This window comes from Anolis sagrei, chromosome 3 (genome assembly GCF_037176765.1).
Source record: "Anolis sagrei isolate rAnoSag1 chromosome 3, rAnoSag1.mat, whole genome shotgun sequence".
NCBI lineage: Eukaryota > Metazoa > Chordata > Lepidosauria > Squamata > Dactyloidae > Anolis > Anolis sagrei.
In genome coordinates, this window is record NC_090023.1 from 40,368,799 (window position 1) to 40,387,879 (window position 19,081).

Here is a 19,081-nt window from a genome sequence, read left to right on the forward strand (position 1 = left end):
AGTGCTAGTTATTTATTTATTTATTTATTTATTTACCATATTTATACCCCGCCCTTTTCAATCCCGAAGGGGAGTCAAGGCAGCTTTACACATAGGCAATTATTCAGTGCCTTATAAACAACATACAATTAAAATAAACATTTAAATTAAGATTAAAATTAAAACACATTAAAACGGTTAGAAACATTACATCCATTATTAAAATCACTGCATCCAGAATCGCAATCCAGGGCCATTCCAATAGCCAGCAATTTATTTATTTATTTACAGTATTTATATCCCGCCTTTCTCAGCCCAAAGGTGACTCAAGGTGGCTTACAGTTGGCAGCAATTTGATGCCCCAGCAGACATAAAATACAGTTTAAAAACATTTAGCATATAATATAAAACCATACAAAAAACAATTAAAAACATAAATCATCAGCGTCTTCTTACTAAACTCATTTTCCAGTTACAACATCTAAGCCGTTCTATAGTTACCTATTACGCAGCATTTGCGAAAGCTTGCTCAAAGAACCAGGTTTTGAGTTTTTTACGAAATGTCAGGAGGGAGCGGGTGGATCGAATATCCCCAGGGAGGGCATTCCACAGCTGAGGGGCCACCACTGAGAAGGCCCTGTCTCACATCCCCGGCAGACGCACTTGTAAAGGACTTGGGAGTGAGAGCAGGGCCTCCCCAGACAATCTTAAAGTCCTAGATGGTTCATAAGGAGAGATACATTTGGACAGGTAAGCTGGGCCGGAACTATTTAGGGCTTTATAGGCTAAAGTCAGCACTTTGAATTATGTCTGGTAGAAAACTGGTAGCCAGTGGAGCTGGCGCAACAGAAGAGTTGTATGCTCCCAATGCGCTGCTCCTGTTAGTAACCTGGCTACCTCCCACTTGACCATTTGAAGCTTCCGAACAGTCTTCAAAGGCAACCCCACTTAGAGTGCATTGCAATAGTCTATATTGGATGTAACCAGAGCATGGACTACTGTAGCCAAGTCAGACTTCCTAAGGTATGGGTGCAGCTGGTGCACAAGTTTTAACTGTGCAAATGCTCCCATGATCACCACCGAGACCTGGGGAATCCTATTGCACTTCTCCAAAGGCTTCACCCCAAAGACACATTTTCACTCTCTTTCTGAAGGCCAGGAAGGAGGGGGCTGATCTGATATCACTGGGGAGGAAATTCTACAGCCAAGGGGCCCATGGCCTCTCTCCATTACTGCCGCTGGCACTTATTTTATTCCAATGTTTACAGCCCGGCTGTGGTGCCAGTAATTTACCACCACAGTTAGAGAATCGCAGCTTGATTGAGTCTGAATTCATTTTTTTATATGTGCATTTTTTTATTGTGTTTTATACTGTGTTCACTTTTATGTTTGTTTTGAAGCACTTTGTGCTGTCTGTGAGCCGTTCCAAGTACCTTTGGGGAGATGGTGGTGGTATATAAGAATAAAGTTATTGCTATATGATTATTGGCCTAAAACTGCAATAGGAGGAAGTATGGTAAATCACCCTCCTTGTAGCCTTGAGAGTGTATTCTTAATAAAGAGGCACTGCATTGTGAGAAACAAAAAGGACAATCAGGTGTAGCTGCCAAGGATGTGTGGCAACTGGATCTTGGGTGGAGGTTCACACCTGCTATAGAATCCTGTACCTGCTTTTCTGTTGCAGCTGTGGACTTTCCAAGAAGTGGACTGTTAAAAACAATAGTATAAGTCACGGTCCGTAGTTGATTGCCTCCGCTTTCACTGTTCCAGGGAGTTGATACAAAATCTAGAAACAAAGCATATTTGTCATTTCAAGCAATTTACACAGTTATCAACCAGTGCTCCTCCAGGTGTTTTGGACTTCAGTTCCCAGAAATCCCAGCCACCTTACCAGCTCCTCAGCAACTAGAAGTCATGTGGGCTTGACATCTTGGAATACCATCCCAACATATAGGCATTGCTGATAGACAACAATAAGCTTTAAGTCACTGGTTTCAATATGTTTCAATCTGGAAGTGGAATTATATGGCATACTAGTTGGGAACATCTGCCCCAAATGATGGTCTATGGCAGTGGTTCTCAACCTGTAGGTCCCCAGATGTTTTGGCCTTCAACTCCCAGAAATCCTAACAGCTGGGAAACTGGCTGGGGTTTCTGGGAGTTGTAGGCCAAAACACTGGGGACCCATAGGTTGAGAACCACCGTCCTATGTGTTTTATTGATGCCAAATTGAGAATGTTGCTGCTTATCAAAATTGTAGAGGTGAGAGCGTTAAAGAAAGAAGTCACTTGTATGTTTCACTACATGTTGCAAAAGGTGAAAATATGATGTGGTGCATTCTTTTTAGTGACAGTCAAGGAATTCAAGCCAGTTGATGGAACTGAAGGAGGAAAAATTGCATAATTACTCCTGGAAAGGACTACAAGGTTTAACATCTACACTGGAAATAGCTTTAAGAGAAAGCAGAGAGGCTTGAAATTTCCTTAGAAAATGGTCAGAGGCACTAACCATGAAATGAGTTCTTATTCTAGAAAATCACAATTCAAATTGTGTGAAAAAGGGCATACAGGTTAGCAAATGTTTGACTGGATTTCCAGAACTCTCCATTCCAGATAAGTATGTTTGCCTGCTCAGCAAAAATATTATTTCCATGTGCAACTACTTCAAGTTGGCAATTTCTGATTTGTAGGGTGGGGAGTTGTCTTTGGTGAGGCTTACACATAATCATGGCTTCTGCTACCCACGGTTAAGAGCCCACGGCTGACTTAAATAAGCAACTCTTTGGCTGGGATTGTTTATATGTTTTCATTACTTCTTTTGTTCAGAATGAGTTTATTCCCATCTGCATGGTGTAACCACCACTCCTCTGGACAAAGGAATAGCCTTAACGACAGCTTTTCAATTGTAAGCATTTAGAAAAGTGGTTCTCAACCTTCCTAATGTCGTGACTCCTTAATACAGTTCCTCAGGTTGTGGTGACCCCAACCATAAAATTATTTTTGTTGCTACTTTATAATTGTAATTTTGCTACTGTTAGGAATCGTAATGTAAATATCTGGTATTCAGGATGTATTTTCATTGGACCAAATTTGGCACAAATACTCAATAAGCCCAAATCTGAATACTGGTGGGGTATGTGTGTGTGTGATTTTGTCATTTGGGAGTTGTGGTTGCTGGGATTTAGAGTTAACCTACAATCAGAGCATTCTGAACTCCACCAGTGATGGAATTGAACCAATCTTAGAACACAGAACTCCCATGACCACTAGAAAATGATGGAAGGGTTTTGTGGACATTGACCTTAAGTTTGGGAGTTGTAGTTCACCTACATCCAGAGAGCACTGTGGACTCAAACAATGATGGGTCTGAACCAAACTTAGCACGGATACTCAATATGGCCAAATGTGAACACTGGTGGAGTTTGCAGAAAATAGACCTTGACATTTGGCAGTTGTAGTTGCTGGGATTTATAGTTCACCTACCATCAAAGAGCATTCTGAACCCCACAAACAACAGAATCGGGTCAAACTTCCCACATAGACCCTTATGACCAACAGAAAATACCGTGTTTTCTGATGGTCTTTGGTGACCCCTCTGACACCCCCTCGCGACCCTCCTCAAAGGTCCCGACCCCCACGTTGAGAAACGCTGATTTAGAACAAGTAGTGGTTTAAGAACTAGCATAAAAATGATGCTTTCCGATCCTGGTGTATCTGCCACAATTTAGTGATATGCTTGAGTCCAAACAATAGTCATATAAAATAAGTGAATTTCTCTTTCAAAAGCTAAAAGATTTATGAGTTTCACATACCTGCATACATCTGGTACTAGTGAGAAACAAGCCTGGACAGCACAGTTAACTGTAGCTTTCAGATATGTCTAATTCATGTTATGTGTATTTTGCCAGGATATGAGGGTGCTCTTGTGCAGTTTGCCTCTTCTCCTTTCTGGTTATCAGCCAGAATTATACTATATACCAAGAACTCCTTCCACATTTCCTATGGTTACCCATCCACTCTGCCTCAAGACAGCATCCTTCCTCCTGCCTGTCCCTCAAAGACCATATTAAAACTGAACTTGTTATCTCATCATCATACCAACAAGTTTAGAATGTCTATGACTATTCAGACAATCTGCCCATAGAGGACACTGCCTAAGGAGCAGGTCACTCCATCAATCTAAGGAATAGACAAAGTCTACTACGGTTTATGCTACAATTTTTTTCTCAGTCTCAAAGGTGATACACAATCCCTTTGCATTCTGATATTCTAGACAAATATGGCTATGCCTCTGTATTCTACCCAAAAATGAACTATAGTTAATTGTTCCCAAAGTTCTGGAAGCTAAGCTGAATCATGATTTCATATTCTGGATTGTTTGGGAATCTTTGGTTTCAATATAATTCAAAGCTATGACTCTCCAGCTTTTTGCCTGACATGCACAAAAAGAAAAACAAAGTGGTTATGTACACATCTATAAATGTTATGCATTCAGCTTTGAATATCTATGAAATAAAACAAAATCATGGTCAATGTGTTGTTGAAGGCTTTCATGGCTAAAATCACTGGATTGGCTGTGAGTTTTCCTGGCTGTATGGCCGTGTTCCAGAAGCATCCCCTCCTGATGTTTTGCCCACATCTATGGCAGGCATCCTCAGAGGTTGTGAGGTGTCACAACTTCTGAGGATGCGTGCCATAGATGTGGGCAAAATGCCAGGGCAGAATGCTTCTGGAACATGGCCATACAATCCGGAAAACTAACAGCAACCCACCAAAAATCATGGTCATTTGTTATGAAGCTGACCTTTGTCTCATAGTTCATTTCGCAAGAAAACTGACCAGAGAGCTATCCACTGGTGGTTTGCAGTACAGAATAATATTTTACCTGTTATATTTCTGGTGCTGAGATATCTCTGCATGAAAAGGGAATTGGTGAAAAGCATTTCAAACAGCCTTTCTGCACCAATGTGAAAAATTCTATTAATGAAGAGTCTTCCATGGAGATCATTCTCTAGTATGATTTCTTCAACTGTGTAAGGAAAGAATGAAAGGGTTAAAAAAAGAATAAAACATGCATCATACAGTAAATCACCCCAAAAGGTAGGTAGGAGCTGCAGTCCAGCAACACAAGAAGAACCACAAGTTGCCCAATTCAGCCTGATTCATGCTTTCTAAATCAGAGGTGTCAAACCCCTGACCCTTTGGCTAATTTGGACTACAGCTCTTTCATTCACTCATCATTGCCTCTGCTTATTCAGGAGTTGAAAACAAAAGAATCTGAAGAATCCATATTTTCTGATTTTAATTCTACAAGCTACTGTATGTAAAAGATAGACAGGCCATTAAGGCTGAAATTCATTATAGCAAAGGGCAAGGTTAGATTTGTGTTGTCAAAGGCTTTCATGGCCGGAATCACTGGGTTGCTGTGAGTTTTCTGGGTTGCATAGCCATGTTCCAGAAGCATTCTCTCCTGATGTTTTGCCCACATCTATGGCAGGCATCCTCAGAGGTTGTGAGGTCTGTTGGAAACTAGGCAAATGAGGTTTATATATCCATGGAATAATATCCAGAGTGGGAGAAAGAACTCTTGTCTGCTTGAGGCAAGTGTGAATGTTGCAATTGGACAGCTTGATTAGCATTGAATAGCCTTGCAGCTTCAAAGCCTGCAACTAACACCTAACACCTCCCAACAAAGGAGTCACATAGGCAGGAAACAGTCAGGCTTTGAAACTGCAAGGCTATTCAATGCTAATCTAGCTGGCCAATTAGAATAATATAATCATAGAACCATAGAGTTGGAAGAGACCTCATGGGCCAGGCCCGTAGCCGGGGGGGGGGGGGGGGCTTGAGGGGCTTTGCCCCCCCTCGAAATTCTCAGGGTGGTCCACAAGAAGGCCTTACTGGTACATTACTTAAACTGTTATGTTTATTCATATCATGATCTGATCACCATGCTCAATATATCCCATATGTATGGCGGTATTAGGATAACAATACAAAAGGTTTGCTAGGGTAGATCCTCTCTCACTCAGACTCACCCCCCCCCCCCCCCGCAATCAAACTCAGCCCCCCTCCCCCGAATCAAATCCTGGCTATGGTACTGTCATGGGCCATTCAGTCCAACTCGCTGCCAAGAAGCAGTAAAATTGCATTCAAAGCACCCCAGACCGATGGCCATCCAGCCTCTGTTTCAAAGCCTCCAAAGAGGGAGCCTCCACCACACTCTGGGGCAGAGAGTTCTTTCACCCATTCTGGACATTCCACGGATACATAAACCTCAGTTACCTAGTTTCCAACAGACCTCACAACCTCTGAGGATGTCTGCCATAGATGTGGCCGAAACGTCAAGAGAGAATGCTTCTGGAACATTGCCATACAGCCCAGAAAACTCACAGCAACCCAAGGTCCAATACAGAAGCACCTTAAATGAACTCCTACACTTCTGCATTTACCATGGCACACATACATACATACATACATACATGTGCATATGCATACTGGTATTAGTGGTGTTGCCTTCAATGAGATAAAAATTTCCATTTCTCAAAAGTATTTTTCAAAATATAAGAAAAAATTATGTGATGGCTGTTGTGTGCTTTCAGATCATTTCTGACTGATTGTGACCCTAATAGTCATGGGATTTTCTTGCCATGGTTTGTTCATAGAGGGTTTCCCTTTGACAGCCTCTGAATTTGAGAGAGTGCAGTTTGCACAAGGTCATCCAGTGGATTTCCATGGCTGAGTGGGTATTTGAACCCTGGTCTCCAAAGTCATAGTTCAACTCTCAAACCAAAGTGTTAGTATTTTTACTGTCACAGAGGGTTATAAAAAAAATCAAAGCACCAGACCTTTTGTTTTCCAGAGGGGCAAATCAACCAGTTGGGTTATGCTTTTACATCAAGGGAGGAAAATTTGGAAATATTCTTTAAATACCTTATTTCTAAAACTGATTATTGGAGTTACAATACATCTGGTATGTTGGGCTTATGTAACTGTATCTGTAAAATAATGATTGCTGAAACAGTAATACTATACAGAAGAATTTGAGATGATCTTTATCTTAGCAAAAAGAAAATACTGTAACTTGAAATGTCAGACTGTTCCTAATGAAATAATACACATGCCTCCAAAAGCTTTTATTTAGAACTTTTCCGCCCCATTCAGAATGACATTTTGTAAGTTTCACAGAAGGCTTTAATTTAGAGATATAGCTATTAACCCATCAATCACAAGCAACTGCTCAGTCTTGCAGAAAGACTGCTGTGTGGAAATTTAAAGGAATCTCACAGAACTTTGGGGGAGATGGCAAAGTTTGAACAAGGTTAAATTAATATTACCTGGAATAGAACACTGCATTGCCTTATTTTGTAGTTATTTTGCACAAATAAAATAATGCTTCTTATGATAACAGATGGGTTGTACGAAGAAAGAGCCAGTGAGGTGTAATGGCTAGAACTGGAACAGTTAGGGCCCTTCCTCACAGCCATATAACCCAGAATTTCAAGGCAGGAAATCCCACAATATCTGCTTCCAACTGGGTTATCTGAGTCCACACTGCCATATATTCCAGTTGAAAGCAGATATTTTGGGATTTCCTGCCTTGGTATTCTGGGTTATATGGCTGTGTGGAAGAGCCCTTTGACTGGGTCTTGGAAAATGTGATTTCTAAAGCCCCACTATGTAGGAACATGTAAAAATCAGTTGGTGACTGTGTTAACAGAAAAATGCCAACCACAAAGCTAATTGGTTGGACTACGCCCAGAAGCTAGCTGAGCTTGGAAGTTTTGGCAACAGTTACATGTTTAAGTTTTCTGTGAAGGAGTTTGCCAAGACAGTTTTTGTAGTTTTGCTTCTTGGCTGATGGAAGAAGATTCTTGACACGGACACCCAATGAATCTCTTTGAATCTCTCTCAAAGGAATTGTGTGAGTCAATGCAACTGTTCTCATCACTGTATATATGATGCTCTGCATAACAAAAAGTAAATACCTTATTCTTTACTGATCATCTGCGTGGCATATCCTTTCTCTAGCAAGATAGTGTGTGGATTGGTAAAGATATGAATTATGCATGATTTTCATTCCACCACACACAGAGTTAGTGCGGTATTGTGGTTGAGCTAGGACTCTGGAGACAGGGATGTAAATTGCCACTCAGCCATGGAAACCCTTTGGGTGAACTTGGGAAAGTCACATTTTCTCAGCCTCAGAGGAAGTCAATCCCTCTCCAAACGTATCTTGCCAAGAAAACTCAAGAATAGGTTCACTTTAGGTTGTGACATGAAATAACTTGAAGGCACACAACAACAAAAATGCTCCATTCAGCTGTGACATTCACTTTCCTTTTAGCTGGCATAGTATGACTCCTGAGCTAAGGATTTATTTTGCTCTTGGTCATTATAATTTTGGCTTTAGGTATTTTCAGAGCCATGTTTTGAAGATTGTATTTATGAAACAGAGCCCACTTACCTTCTCCATCACTTTCTGAGGCACTGCTCTTCTCCTGAGAGAAATTCTCAATTATATCGAAGGATTGTACTGAACATTTCCGTTGCGCTACCTCAGCTGTTTTCCTTTCTGAAGACAACTGAGAATTCTTCTTCTCCAGCTTATCATAGGGAGAGTCCTCTGGATCTACTGTCTACAAAAGAGCCATAAAGAGCAGCTGTAACATCAAAAATCTTTGTGGTTGCTCATTATTATCTTGCACCATGAAAATTCATAGTCTCGTATCTTTCCAAGAAGAAGGAAAGGAAACAGACAAACAAAGAGCACGTTAACGCACAGGAATGAACTCATGAGCATTTATTTGGTCAAAACATGCTTTACCTGTAGCAGACTGTAAGAAACATGTTTTAGGTGTGCAGTATTCTGTGCTTTGTTGCCGTTTCCTTTAAAAATGTACACTGCCTATAAAACCTTCTCCCATACATAGATTTCCATATGTAAGAATACCATCCACAAACAACAGCACTGTGCAGTTTTCTTTCATTTAATGGGGCTTGCACACTTCCTTTTTTTTATTGATCCCCATCTTTTCCTGTTATATATTTGCAAACAAAAGAGCGAAAAGGCACTGCAGACTACTTCAACCTGAGAAGCCACCCATAGCAGAGCACCTGATGAACCAACCTGGACAGAGCATATTATTTGTGAACACAGAAATGCTGGACCACTCTCACAACCACCATGTCGGACTACACAGAGAAGCCATTGAAATCCAAAAGCATGTGGACAATTTCAACAGAAAGGAGGAAACCATGAAAATGAACAAAATCTGGCTACCAGTATTTTAAAAAACTCTGAATCATAACAGTAAATAAAGAACAACACTTAAAAACAGGGGAATTCAGACAAGAAACAATCAGGGACAGTTAATTACCTCCTAACAAAGGATTCCCCCAGCAGTCAGACCTTGAAACTGCTAGGACATTAAATGCTAATCAAGATGACCAATTGAAACATTCACATCTACCTTAAACAGACAAGAATTCTTTCTTCCACCTGGACATTCCACAGATATATAAATCCCATTTTCCTGGTTTCCAACAGACCTCGCAACCTCTGAGGATGCCTGCCACAGATGCAGGTGAAATGTCAGGAGATAATGCTTCTGGAACATGGCCATACAGCCCGGAAAACTCACAGCAACCCAAAAAAGCTAAAAACTATGACAAGCTTTTTTCCCACCCCACCCCAATATTTTTCAAAAGAAGTTCTTCTCAAGTTATCTAATATGGGAATTGGTAATTTGTTTTTGTTTTTTTAATTTTCAGTGTGTCAGGGACGGGTGCCATATTTTTGTCCATTAGCTACGATTATTTCTTTTTTTCCTGGAAACTCACAAAGGATCAGCAGCCAATGGCTCACAAATTGGAACTGGACCAGAACTAAACAGAGAGTGTTCTGTTCAAGGACTATGTATAGTTCCAGGTCTCCCCAAGAGACCTGGATAGATGTTACTATTATAAGATAAGTTTTCTTGCTAGTAAATGATGCAGCAGATGGTACACAGCAGAGCATCAATTCAGTCCTTTTATTGATGGGACTCATATCTCTTGACAGTAAATAGAGATCTAATTCCCCATACATGGCTGTACAGAGATCTTGGTCTGGATTGGAACCCTCAACAGTTGGTTTAATATGGATGTTGTCTGTTTGTGTCGTCCGTCCCTATTAAACTGTATAATCAGCATTTGATGTTTGCCATATGTGTGTATTCTGTGTATTCGGGTGAGAAGGATGGTGTATAAATACTGTAAATAAATAAATCCGTCTTTCCAATAGCTATGAGAAATGTGTTACCAGGTTAGTAGCAGAGAAAAATCCAATCTCTGGGTCCATTCTCAGGGCCCTTCCACACAGCCCTATATCCCAGAATATCAAGGCAGGAAATCCCACATTATCTGAGTGTGGACTCAAGATAACCCAGTTCGAAGCAGATATTGTGGAATTTTCTGCCTTATATTCAAGGATATAGGGCTGTGTGGAAGGGCCCTCAGTTTTCATATATTTTCCCAGACTTAAAACAGCCAAGTTAATCCAAACAGTATTTAAATGATAATATAGGCTGAGCATCCCTTATCCAGAATTCCAAAATCCAAAATATTCCAAAATTGTCCGACAGATGACCAAGATAGGGCCTTTCCACACAGCCCTATATCCTAGAATATCAAGGCAGAAAATCCCACAGTATCTGCTTTGAACTGGGCTATCTGAGTCCACACTCAGATAATGTGGGATTATTTGCCTTGATATTCTGGGATATCGAGCTGTGTGGAAGGGCTCATAGTGACACCTTTGCTTTCTGAAGAACCAAAGTAAATAAATTTTGTTTCATGTATAAAAAAATTAAAATATTGTGTATAAAATTACCTTCAGGCCAAGTGTATAAGGTGTATATGACGTGCAAATGTATTTTGTGTATAGCTTTTGTTCCATCTCCAAAATTTCTATTTATATGCAAGCATTCAAAAATCCATAATTTAAAACACTTCTGGTCCAAAGCATTTCAGATAAGGTATATTCAACCTGTACTTGTCGGCCACCTTGAATGCCTGTTAGCAAGACTAAAAAGAAATTAAAAACCATATATACTCAACTCTAGGTTGAGAATTCTAAAGAGATCTCATGATGTGAGTATAAGCAAACACAAGTATTCTAAACACACACAAAATCTGAAAGCCAAAACATTTTCCAATCATTTCAGACAAGACTTATTCAACCTGTACAAATTATAAACCTTATTACACTGCTGGACAGCTATTAAAATTTGGCCCGATGTGTTAGGCTTTTTTTTTTTTTTGTCGTATCAGGAGCGTCTTGAGAAACTGCTCCTGATACGTGGTGACGGCCAATTCTCTGGTGTGAGAGAATTGGCCGTCTGCAAGGACATTGCCCAGGGGACGGCCGGATGTTTTGATGTTTTATCATCCTTGTGGGAGGCTTCTCTCATGCCCCCGCATGAGTAGCTGGAGCTGATAGAGGGAGCTCATCTGCACTCTCCCCGGAGTCTTCAGTCCTGCTGGCACAGGGTTTTAACCCACTGCGCCACCGGGGGCTCCATGTGTTAGGCTATGACTATTGAAACCTGGGTTCAAACTCACACTTAGCCATAGAAACCCACTTGCTGTCCTTGGATAAATCACATGCTCTCAGCTTCAGGAGAAAGCAAAGGCAAACCTTCTCTGAAAAAAATCTTGCCATGAAAACTCAATAGGTTTGCCTTATGATTGCATAAGCTGGAAATGTCTTGAAGGCACATAACAACAACATTAACAAGGATTTCAAAACCCATCTGCCAGGTGGCAAAGGTTCAACTCACTATGGAGTGGCAATTATATTTGTCTACACTACTTTTTAAGGGTTACTGAGACCTTACATGTAAAACAGCTTGGGAAAACATATGGGGGGGGGGGGAGTGCTATATAAAATCCTCTTTATTACAAATGATGCTGAAGCAAAGTTAAGTTGCTGCCATATTTTGAATAGCACTTGAGATTTAGGAAATTCTAAATTGAAGCCCTGAACAGAATGTCCCTATATTTTTTAAGATAATGGGAGTTCTGCAGATCAGTAACGATAGAAGCTTCAACAGTATAAAATGACAAGAAAAAGGCATTTCATACTAAATGTGGGAGTAAAAGCAGATAGGGACATGATGTAGCACTTGCGGAATCAGCATCCTGGAATCTGTTAAGCAGAAATATGCTTTCATGTCAAGCACTTTCAAACCTCAGCTTAAATTGCACATATGCTCACAATAATTAGAATATAAAACTTTAGTTTCCTCAGATCGTGAAGACATTCTTCTGCTTCTGTGCCTTCCTTTAACTTGGTAAGCTATGAATTCTCTCCTGTAAATAATATCAGCAAGCATTTGTTTACAAAACCTGATATGCTATAGAAAGTGGATGAACAGAATTAATTTCAGTCTATAAAGGGCTAGCCAAGCCCACTCTGCTGAAATGTAACAACAGTAAACTAGTATTTAAACCTCTGAAATCCTAAAATCCACCAATTATAGAAGTAGTTTCATTTAAACCGGATGGACTTGTTTCTGAATAGACACAGAAAGGAAGATTCGAAAGTATGCCTTTTCATCGTAGTCATGTAACACTCCTTGAAAGCTGTTCTACAATAAACACTTACAAAAATCACATAAATCAGAATGCAATTCATATCATTCTCCCATAAATACTAAAGCGTTATAAAGAAAAGCTTTCCATATGCCTTGTTTTCTAAGGAATTGGCCATAGCAGCACCAGATCCAGTAACACTCCCAATGGATTAGGTTGGGCATAATGCAGCTATCTCTCTCAATAATTTGTCCCTACTGATTTATCAGAACATTGAGGCCCATGGGTCTGATAGACAGAAGAATATATTGGTACAGTTCTTCTCAACCTCTGGGTGTCCAGGTGTTTTAGCCTACAACTCTCAGAAATCCCAGCCAGGTTCCCAGCTGTTGGGATTTCTGGGTGTTGAAGGCCATTGTATTAGTTTGAGAACCACTGTATTAGTGTATTCTTGCAATGCTTAAGGTAAAGGTTTCCTCTAAAGTGTGTTGGGGGTGGTGGTGGTGGTGCTCATCTCCATTTCTAAGTCAAAGAGCCAGCGTTGTCCATAGACACCTCCAAGGTCATTTAGCCAGCATGACTCCATGGAGTGTTGTTACCTTTCCACAGAAGTGGTACCTATTGATCTACTCACACTCTGCATGTTTTTGAACAGCTAGGCTGGCAGAAGCTGGGTTTAACAGCAGGAACTCACCCCACTCCCTGGATTCAAACCGCCGACCAAGAATAACAATAACTCAGATAAAACTTTGCATTATAATTTTCAACCTTTTGGTCAGCAAGTTCAGCAGCTCAGTTGTTTAACCTGCTGCACCATCATGGGACAATGCTTACACAACTTTTTAAAAACAAACTATCAAAGACTGACTACAAAAATAAAATTAAATATCACAAAGAGTTGAGGCTGTGATGGGTGCCTGCACAGACCTCAAAATAATCCCAGATTTGCTCATTAGCTTTCACTAAGATGTTGTTGGCTTCAGCTCACAAAGCATAAGAAGGTAACACTAAGCTACACAACGCAGTCAGTTCAAGAATAAAATCACGAACATTGAAATGTATTTTGTAGGTTTTAGAAGTGGTAATGTCAAAAGAGGCTTCCCATTTCAAAAATAAAGCCCACAAAGAATTCAGCATCAGGTATGTGTTCCACTATACCAGGAAAGAAGTTGAGCAGTTTACCTCTCTCAATGTGTTTTCCTTAAGCGATTCTGTTTCAGCTTCAAGTATCTGAGCAATGGTGTCTTGGATTACGCCATCTGCTTTAGGTGTCTCCTTCTCCCCAGATTCATCGCAAAGGCTAGACCTGTCAGAGACAGAAACAGCCCGATGGTTAACTTACATCTATCTCATTAACATCAATGACAAAATTTTGAAATTTCAAAACTCTTAGCACAGCATGGTCTGCTATAACATCTGGTCATTCTAATATGAGGTGATTGCATATCTCTTTCTATATTTCTGAGGAAAAGACAACTTTTCAGACTTTGTCAAAAAAAGAAAAGAAAACCAGTCTGTGTTACATAAAGAAGAACATTTCAATTTCGCTGCTTAAGTAAAATGTTTTGATCACGTCTGCAAACCTATCCTACAAAAACAGTTAAGACAAACCATATAACATGCAACAAAAATAATTAATGTTGTACATCAGCCAGATGCTGATGGTTTAACTGATGATTTAGAGAGGATTGTGGGCTTTCCTGTGGCACAAAGTGATGGGCTCTCCAGTCTTGGAAATGATGTTTCTCTCTGTGAGAAAACTGGCTCAGAAAATGCAGGGCCTCAAGGCCAGTCTGAGGAGTCAGAAACAGCAACAGCAGATAAGGAATTGAGTGAAGATCTGGGTGATATGGAGTGTTCCCAGGAGAAACCACCTGTTTCTATGATGAACAAAGATCAACAAAAGTCTTTGTTTACAAATTAGAGCCAAAAATAGATTACGCCAGCTTGAGAGATTATGTGGGAAAGTTGTGGAGAAAATTCACGGGTGATGTAATGCTTTCATGGGTACCTACTAAACAACAAGTTGTTTACCTTAAGAGCAGTTCAGGCAACACTGCGTTAGAGTGAAGCTAAGCCTGAGTTTTCTTGTTCTTGTTTCAAGTCAAGGCTTAGATTTTAATATCCTGGAAGTTTCCTATGTTCCTGTTCATGTACTCCTGTTCAATTTTTTACTACTTATACCTTTTTGCTTGTGAACTTATATTGTATCTGTGATTCCTAGCTGTTCTTGGACTTTGTCACCTCTGGAACTTTATGAGACATTTGGATTATTGTTTGGTTATCACCTGTTGCTAAACCTTTTTGGATTATATATCTTCCTTTCTTATTCCTGCTTTTTTAATATGCTTTTTATGTGTTTGATTATATTCCTGGACTCTTGTGTGGTGTGGTGGTCATAGGTGTTTCCAGGCCTGGAGGGCAATAATTAAAAAGAGATCAACATCCAAATGATGATGAGGAGGAGGAGGAATAAAAGCTACATATTTTTGAAAAACATCTGGTATTTTGAAGAGCTTGTTAGAGTTTCCAGTGTAAGGCAAATGCGATAAAAGACTAATGTTGTTCAAGCTTGAAACAGTATGGGACCTCATGACTCTCCCTAGCCAATGGGATTTTGGCCTGCATCAATAGAAGCATAGTGTCTAGATCTAAGGAAGTAATGCTACCCCTCTGTTCTGCTTTGGTTAGACCACATCTGGAATATTGTGTCCAATTCTGGGCACCACAATTCAAGAGAGATGTTGACAAGCTGGAAAGTGTCCAGAGGAGGGCGACTAAAATGATCAAGGGTCTGGAGAACAAGCCCTATGAGGAGCGGCTTAGGGAACTGGGCATGTTTAGCCTGAAGAAGAGAAGGCTGAGAGGAGATATGATAGCCATGTATAAATATGTGAGAGGAAGCCACAGGGAGGAGGGAGCAAGCTTGTTTTCTGCTTCCTTGGAGACTAGGACGCGGAACAATGGCTTCAAACTACAAGAGAGGAGATTCCATCTGAACATTAGGAAGAACTTCCTGACTGTGAGAGCCGTTCAGCAGTGGAACTCTCTGCCCCGGAGTGTGGTGGAGGCTCCTTCTTTGGAAGCTTTTAAGCAGAGGCTGGATGGCCATTTGTCAGGGGTGATTTGAATGCAATATTCCTGCTTCTTGGCAGGGGGTTGGACTGGATGGCCCATGAGGTCTCTTCCAACTCTATGATTCTATGATTCTATGATTCTACTAGCTGTGCAAGAATACTACTACTACTATTACAACAACAACAACAACAACAACAACTTTATTTTAGTACCCTGCCTTCATCTCCCCAAAGGGACTCGGGGCAGCTTACATGGGGACAAGCCTGAACAACATGATTAAAATATAGCACATTAAAATATATAATGGTAACATAAAATAGAAAAAACAACAACAGTATTATAACACAAATATAAAAGCAAATATCAACCAACAACCAATGAGCTCTGCAATAACAATCATGTTCTAGGTACGGGTGGGTGGACTGGTGCAAAAACAATTGTGATGGATAAAGTGCATAGATCATATGGCAACAGTGGAGATAGAGGGCAGTATAAGAATAGAGCATTGTAAATTTAAGTGCAGAACAATAGTAAAGTGCAAGGACAAGATTTTGGGTCCTAGTTGGGGCCAAGCTATCTTGGGGATTGTCTAGTCAAAGGCAAAGCAGAACAGCCATGTCTTTAAATCTTTGCAGAAGATGGACAGGGTGTGTGCTAGCAATTATGCATAACATAACATAAGCAATTATGTTATGACCACACCAGAATATAACACTGGTAGGAGATGAAACCATGCCCACTCATTTCAACATAGTCTTTTCCATTCAAATAATGATGATCTAAAACATCTCTTACTGCTCAATGAACTTGGGAACATGATCTGCTTCCGTTGGCAGTGAGCAGTGAAAAGGTAAACTTTTCTTCACATGCAAACATGACCAAAGGGTAGATTAAAAAAAACTCATAAGACTAACCATCATAACGTCTGATATTAGGAAGTCTCCCCAAAACTGAAAATGATACCTTTGACAAGGACATGGAGTATATTCAAAATGTAGTGAGAAAACATCTTTCACTGCATGTTTATCAACTGGCTTTTCTAATTCCAAACTAGCAAAAAAAGCTTCTCCACCTGTAACAACCTTGAAAGCATTTTAAGTGTTCTTAATTCCATGCAACACTCAGTTATGTGCCTGGTTTGCCTAGCAGTAGCAACACAACCATGCCATACATACTTTTGAATGTGTTTGGGTAAGACATACCAAATAAGGAACATTTAATCTTTACTGACTGAGCAAGGAATGCTACCAATGCCACTACGGGTACAAGTTTTTCTGCATAAGCAAGTGGTAAATCTATTAACTCATGAACAATTATGTGTTTGGATATGTCGGTAGGAGAAGTTGTACTTCATTCTCACCTTTGTGAGGAAGATGATCTTGCAAAGAAAACAACTATAATCTACAAACCACCCAAACTAAAGTCTTATAGGCAACTATTCAAATAATTCACATAAAATTGGCCACCAGTAAATGGTAGTAATTTACATTATCTTCTTACCTTGATAGTTCATTCTCCTCAGATGCCAAGTAAATGTTTTCCATCTCTTCTGTGTTCAAACCCAGCTCAGAACCATAGCTTTGCTGCACAAGCTGCCAAAATTCCTGTTTCGTTAGTTTCTGGAAAGCAGAAAGCAAAAATTAGGTAGCATTTGATCACATTGATAGTAGATCTTTTTTCTTCTAAATTCAGACACTGTATAAATGGCAGTAACAAATCCTCCTATTAAACTGAAGAGTCCCTGATGGCGCATTAGTATTAGCAGTCTGTGTTTCACAATACTCAACTGGTATCTCTAAATGAAAATGACACATGAAATTAATTGTGACAGAAATCTTTCAATTTGAACAATCAACCAATGTAAAAGGCTCATAGGTGAAGAAACTTTGCATTAACTGTAAGCCGTACTCCGAAGCCAGTCTTTCTTACATATAGCTATTGGAATCCAAGGTCACTACAATTTTGCCCCCTCCCCAATTCTTGAAATAAAAAAACCCAAGCCACTTTCACTACTGTGAACAGCTGTGCCCTCTCCACTGACATCAGTTGTACAACAATGCTGCAATCCTTCTTCGACAGCTGTCTTCAGGTCAAGTAGTTTCTCCACTGGGTTGCTAAAGGGGCCCTAGTCTTAGGATAAATACAAAATAGCATGTGAAGAAAAGCAATATGGGGGTGGGAGATTCACCAACTGCTGCCTGATGCAAAAAATGTAGACTTTGAATTACAGACCTCTTTGTGTACCAATAATTAGTTGAGTAGCGGAAATGAATACAGTTCACACTTTATATACAAAAAGCCTTGGTTCTCCAGTGCCTTCATTCTACTAGCCTACTATGGAGAAGGAAAGGGGGAACAGCTATTCATTCTGTAGCAGCTATTGTAAAATATTGTTAACTAGTTATTGCTAAATACCATATTTCTTCGCACAATAATCGCCACCGCATAATAGTCACACCCCACTTTTGGCGAAGGCAAAATAGAACTCCCACCCCCGATACAGGTCACCAAGCCAATAGTAAGGTCAAGTAAAAGTTTCTCTTTGACATTAAGGCTAGTCGTGTCTGATTCTGGGGGCCGGTACTCATCTCTATTTCTAAGTCAAAGAGCCAGTGTTGTCAGTAGACACCTCCAAGGTCACGTGGCCAGCATGACCCCATGGAGCACATGGAGCACTGTTGCCTTACCACAGAACCGGTACCTATTGATGTACTCACATTTGCATGTTTTGAAACTACTAGGTTGGCAGAAGCTGGACCTAACAGAGGGAGCCCAGCCCACTCCCCGGATCTGAATTGCTGGCCTTTTGGTCAGCAAGTTCAGCAGCTCAGCGGTTTAACCTGCTGCGCCACCGGGGGCTCCAAGCCAATAGTACCTCTGTTTAAAAGATCTCAGATCACATGTTGACTCTGTCTTGGGTACTAACCACTAAACATATTCTTTGTTATTTATTATCTTGCAAAAGAAATATCTTCACACACCTATTTTTGCAAAGGATGCATAAATATTACATATTCTATTAGAGTTAAGCAGTGCGTATAAGATGTTGACAATGCTCACATACTCAGAAAAATATTCCCTTTGTTGGTAGTTACCAGCATACACCAGAAACAGTTTGAATGTTTCTGACTAACATTGACCCTAATTCACAAAGTATGACTACTAAGCTACATAATGCTAAACATAGTATAAAGTCATGCTAAACATAGTATAAAGTTATGAGTGCAAGCAGAAAAGGTCTGACACACTTTCCATGCATCTTTGATGAGGAATAAAGCAGGGTCCTTTTTCATTTTGACAAATTCCTGGTATATAAGGATAATGTAAAAGAAAATCTGATTTGTTAAACCGACCAGTTAAGCAAACTTGAGTGAATTGACTTCTAATTAAATGATTCCTGGAATACCAAAAATGCTAAAAGGTAAAGGTAAAGGTAAAGGTTTCCCCTG

At 40.1% G+C, this 19,081-nt stretch overlaps 1 protein-coding gene across 2 annotated transcripts in view; it reads right to left on the reverse strand.

Annotated features, from left to right (window-relative positions):
• GRAMD1C (GRAM domain containing 1C) overlaps positions 1-19,081 on the reverse strand; it is an 82,541-nt gene that overhangs the window by 14,661 nt on the left and 48,799 nt on the right. For both annotated transcript variants that reach the window (XM_060770773.2, XM_060770774.2), the window contains 5 exons: positions 17,133-17,251; positions 13,737-13,860; positions 8,446-8,617; positions 4,864-5,007; positions 1,647-1,765 (listed from right to left, as the gene is read on the reverse strand). In XM_060770773.2, coding sequence (XP_060626756.2) covers positions 1,647-1,765; positions 4,864-5,007; positions 8,446-8,617; positions 13,737-13,860; positions 17,133-17,251 — 678 coding nt within the window. The remainder of the gene's footprint in view (positions 1-1,646; positions 1,766-4,863; positions 5,008-8,445; positions 8,618-13,736; positions 13,861-17,132; positions 17,252-19,081) is intronic.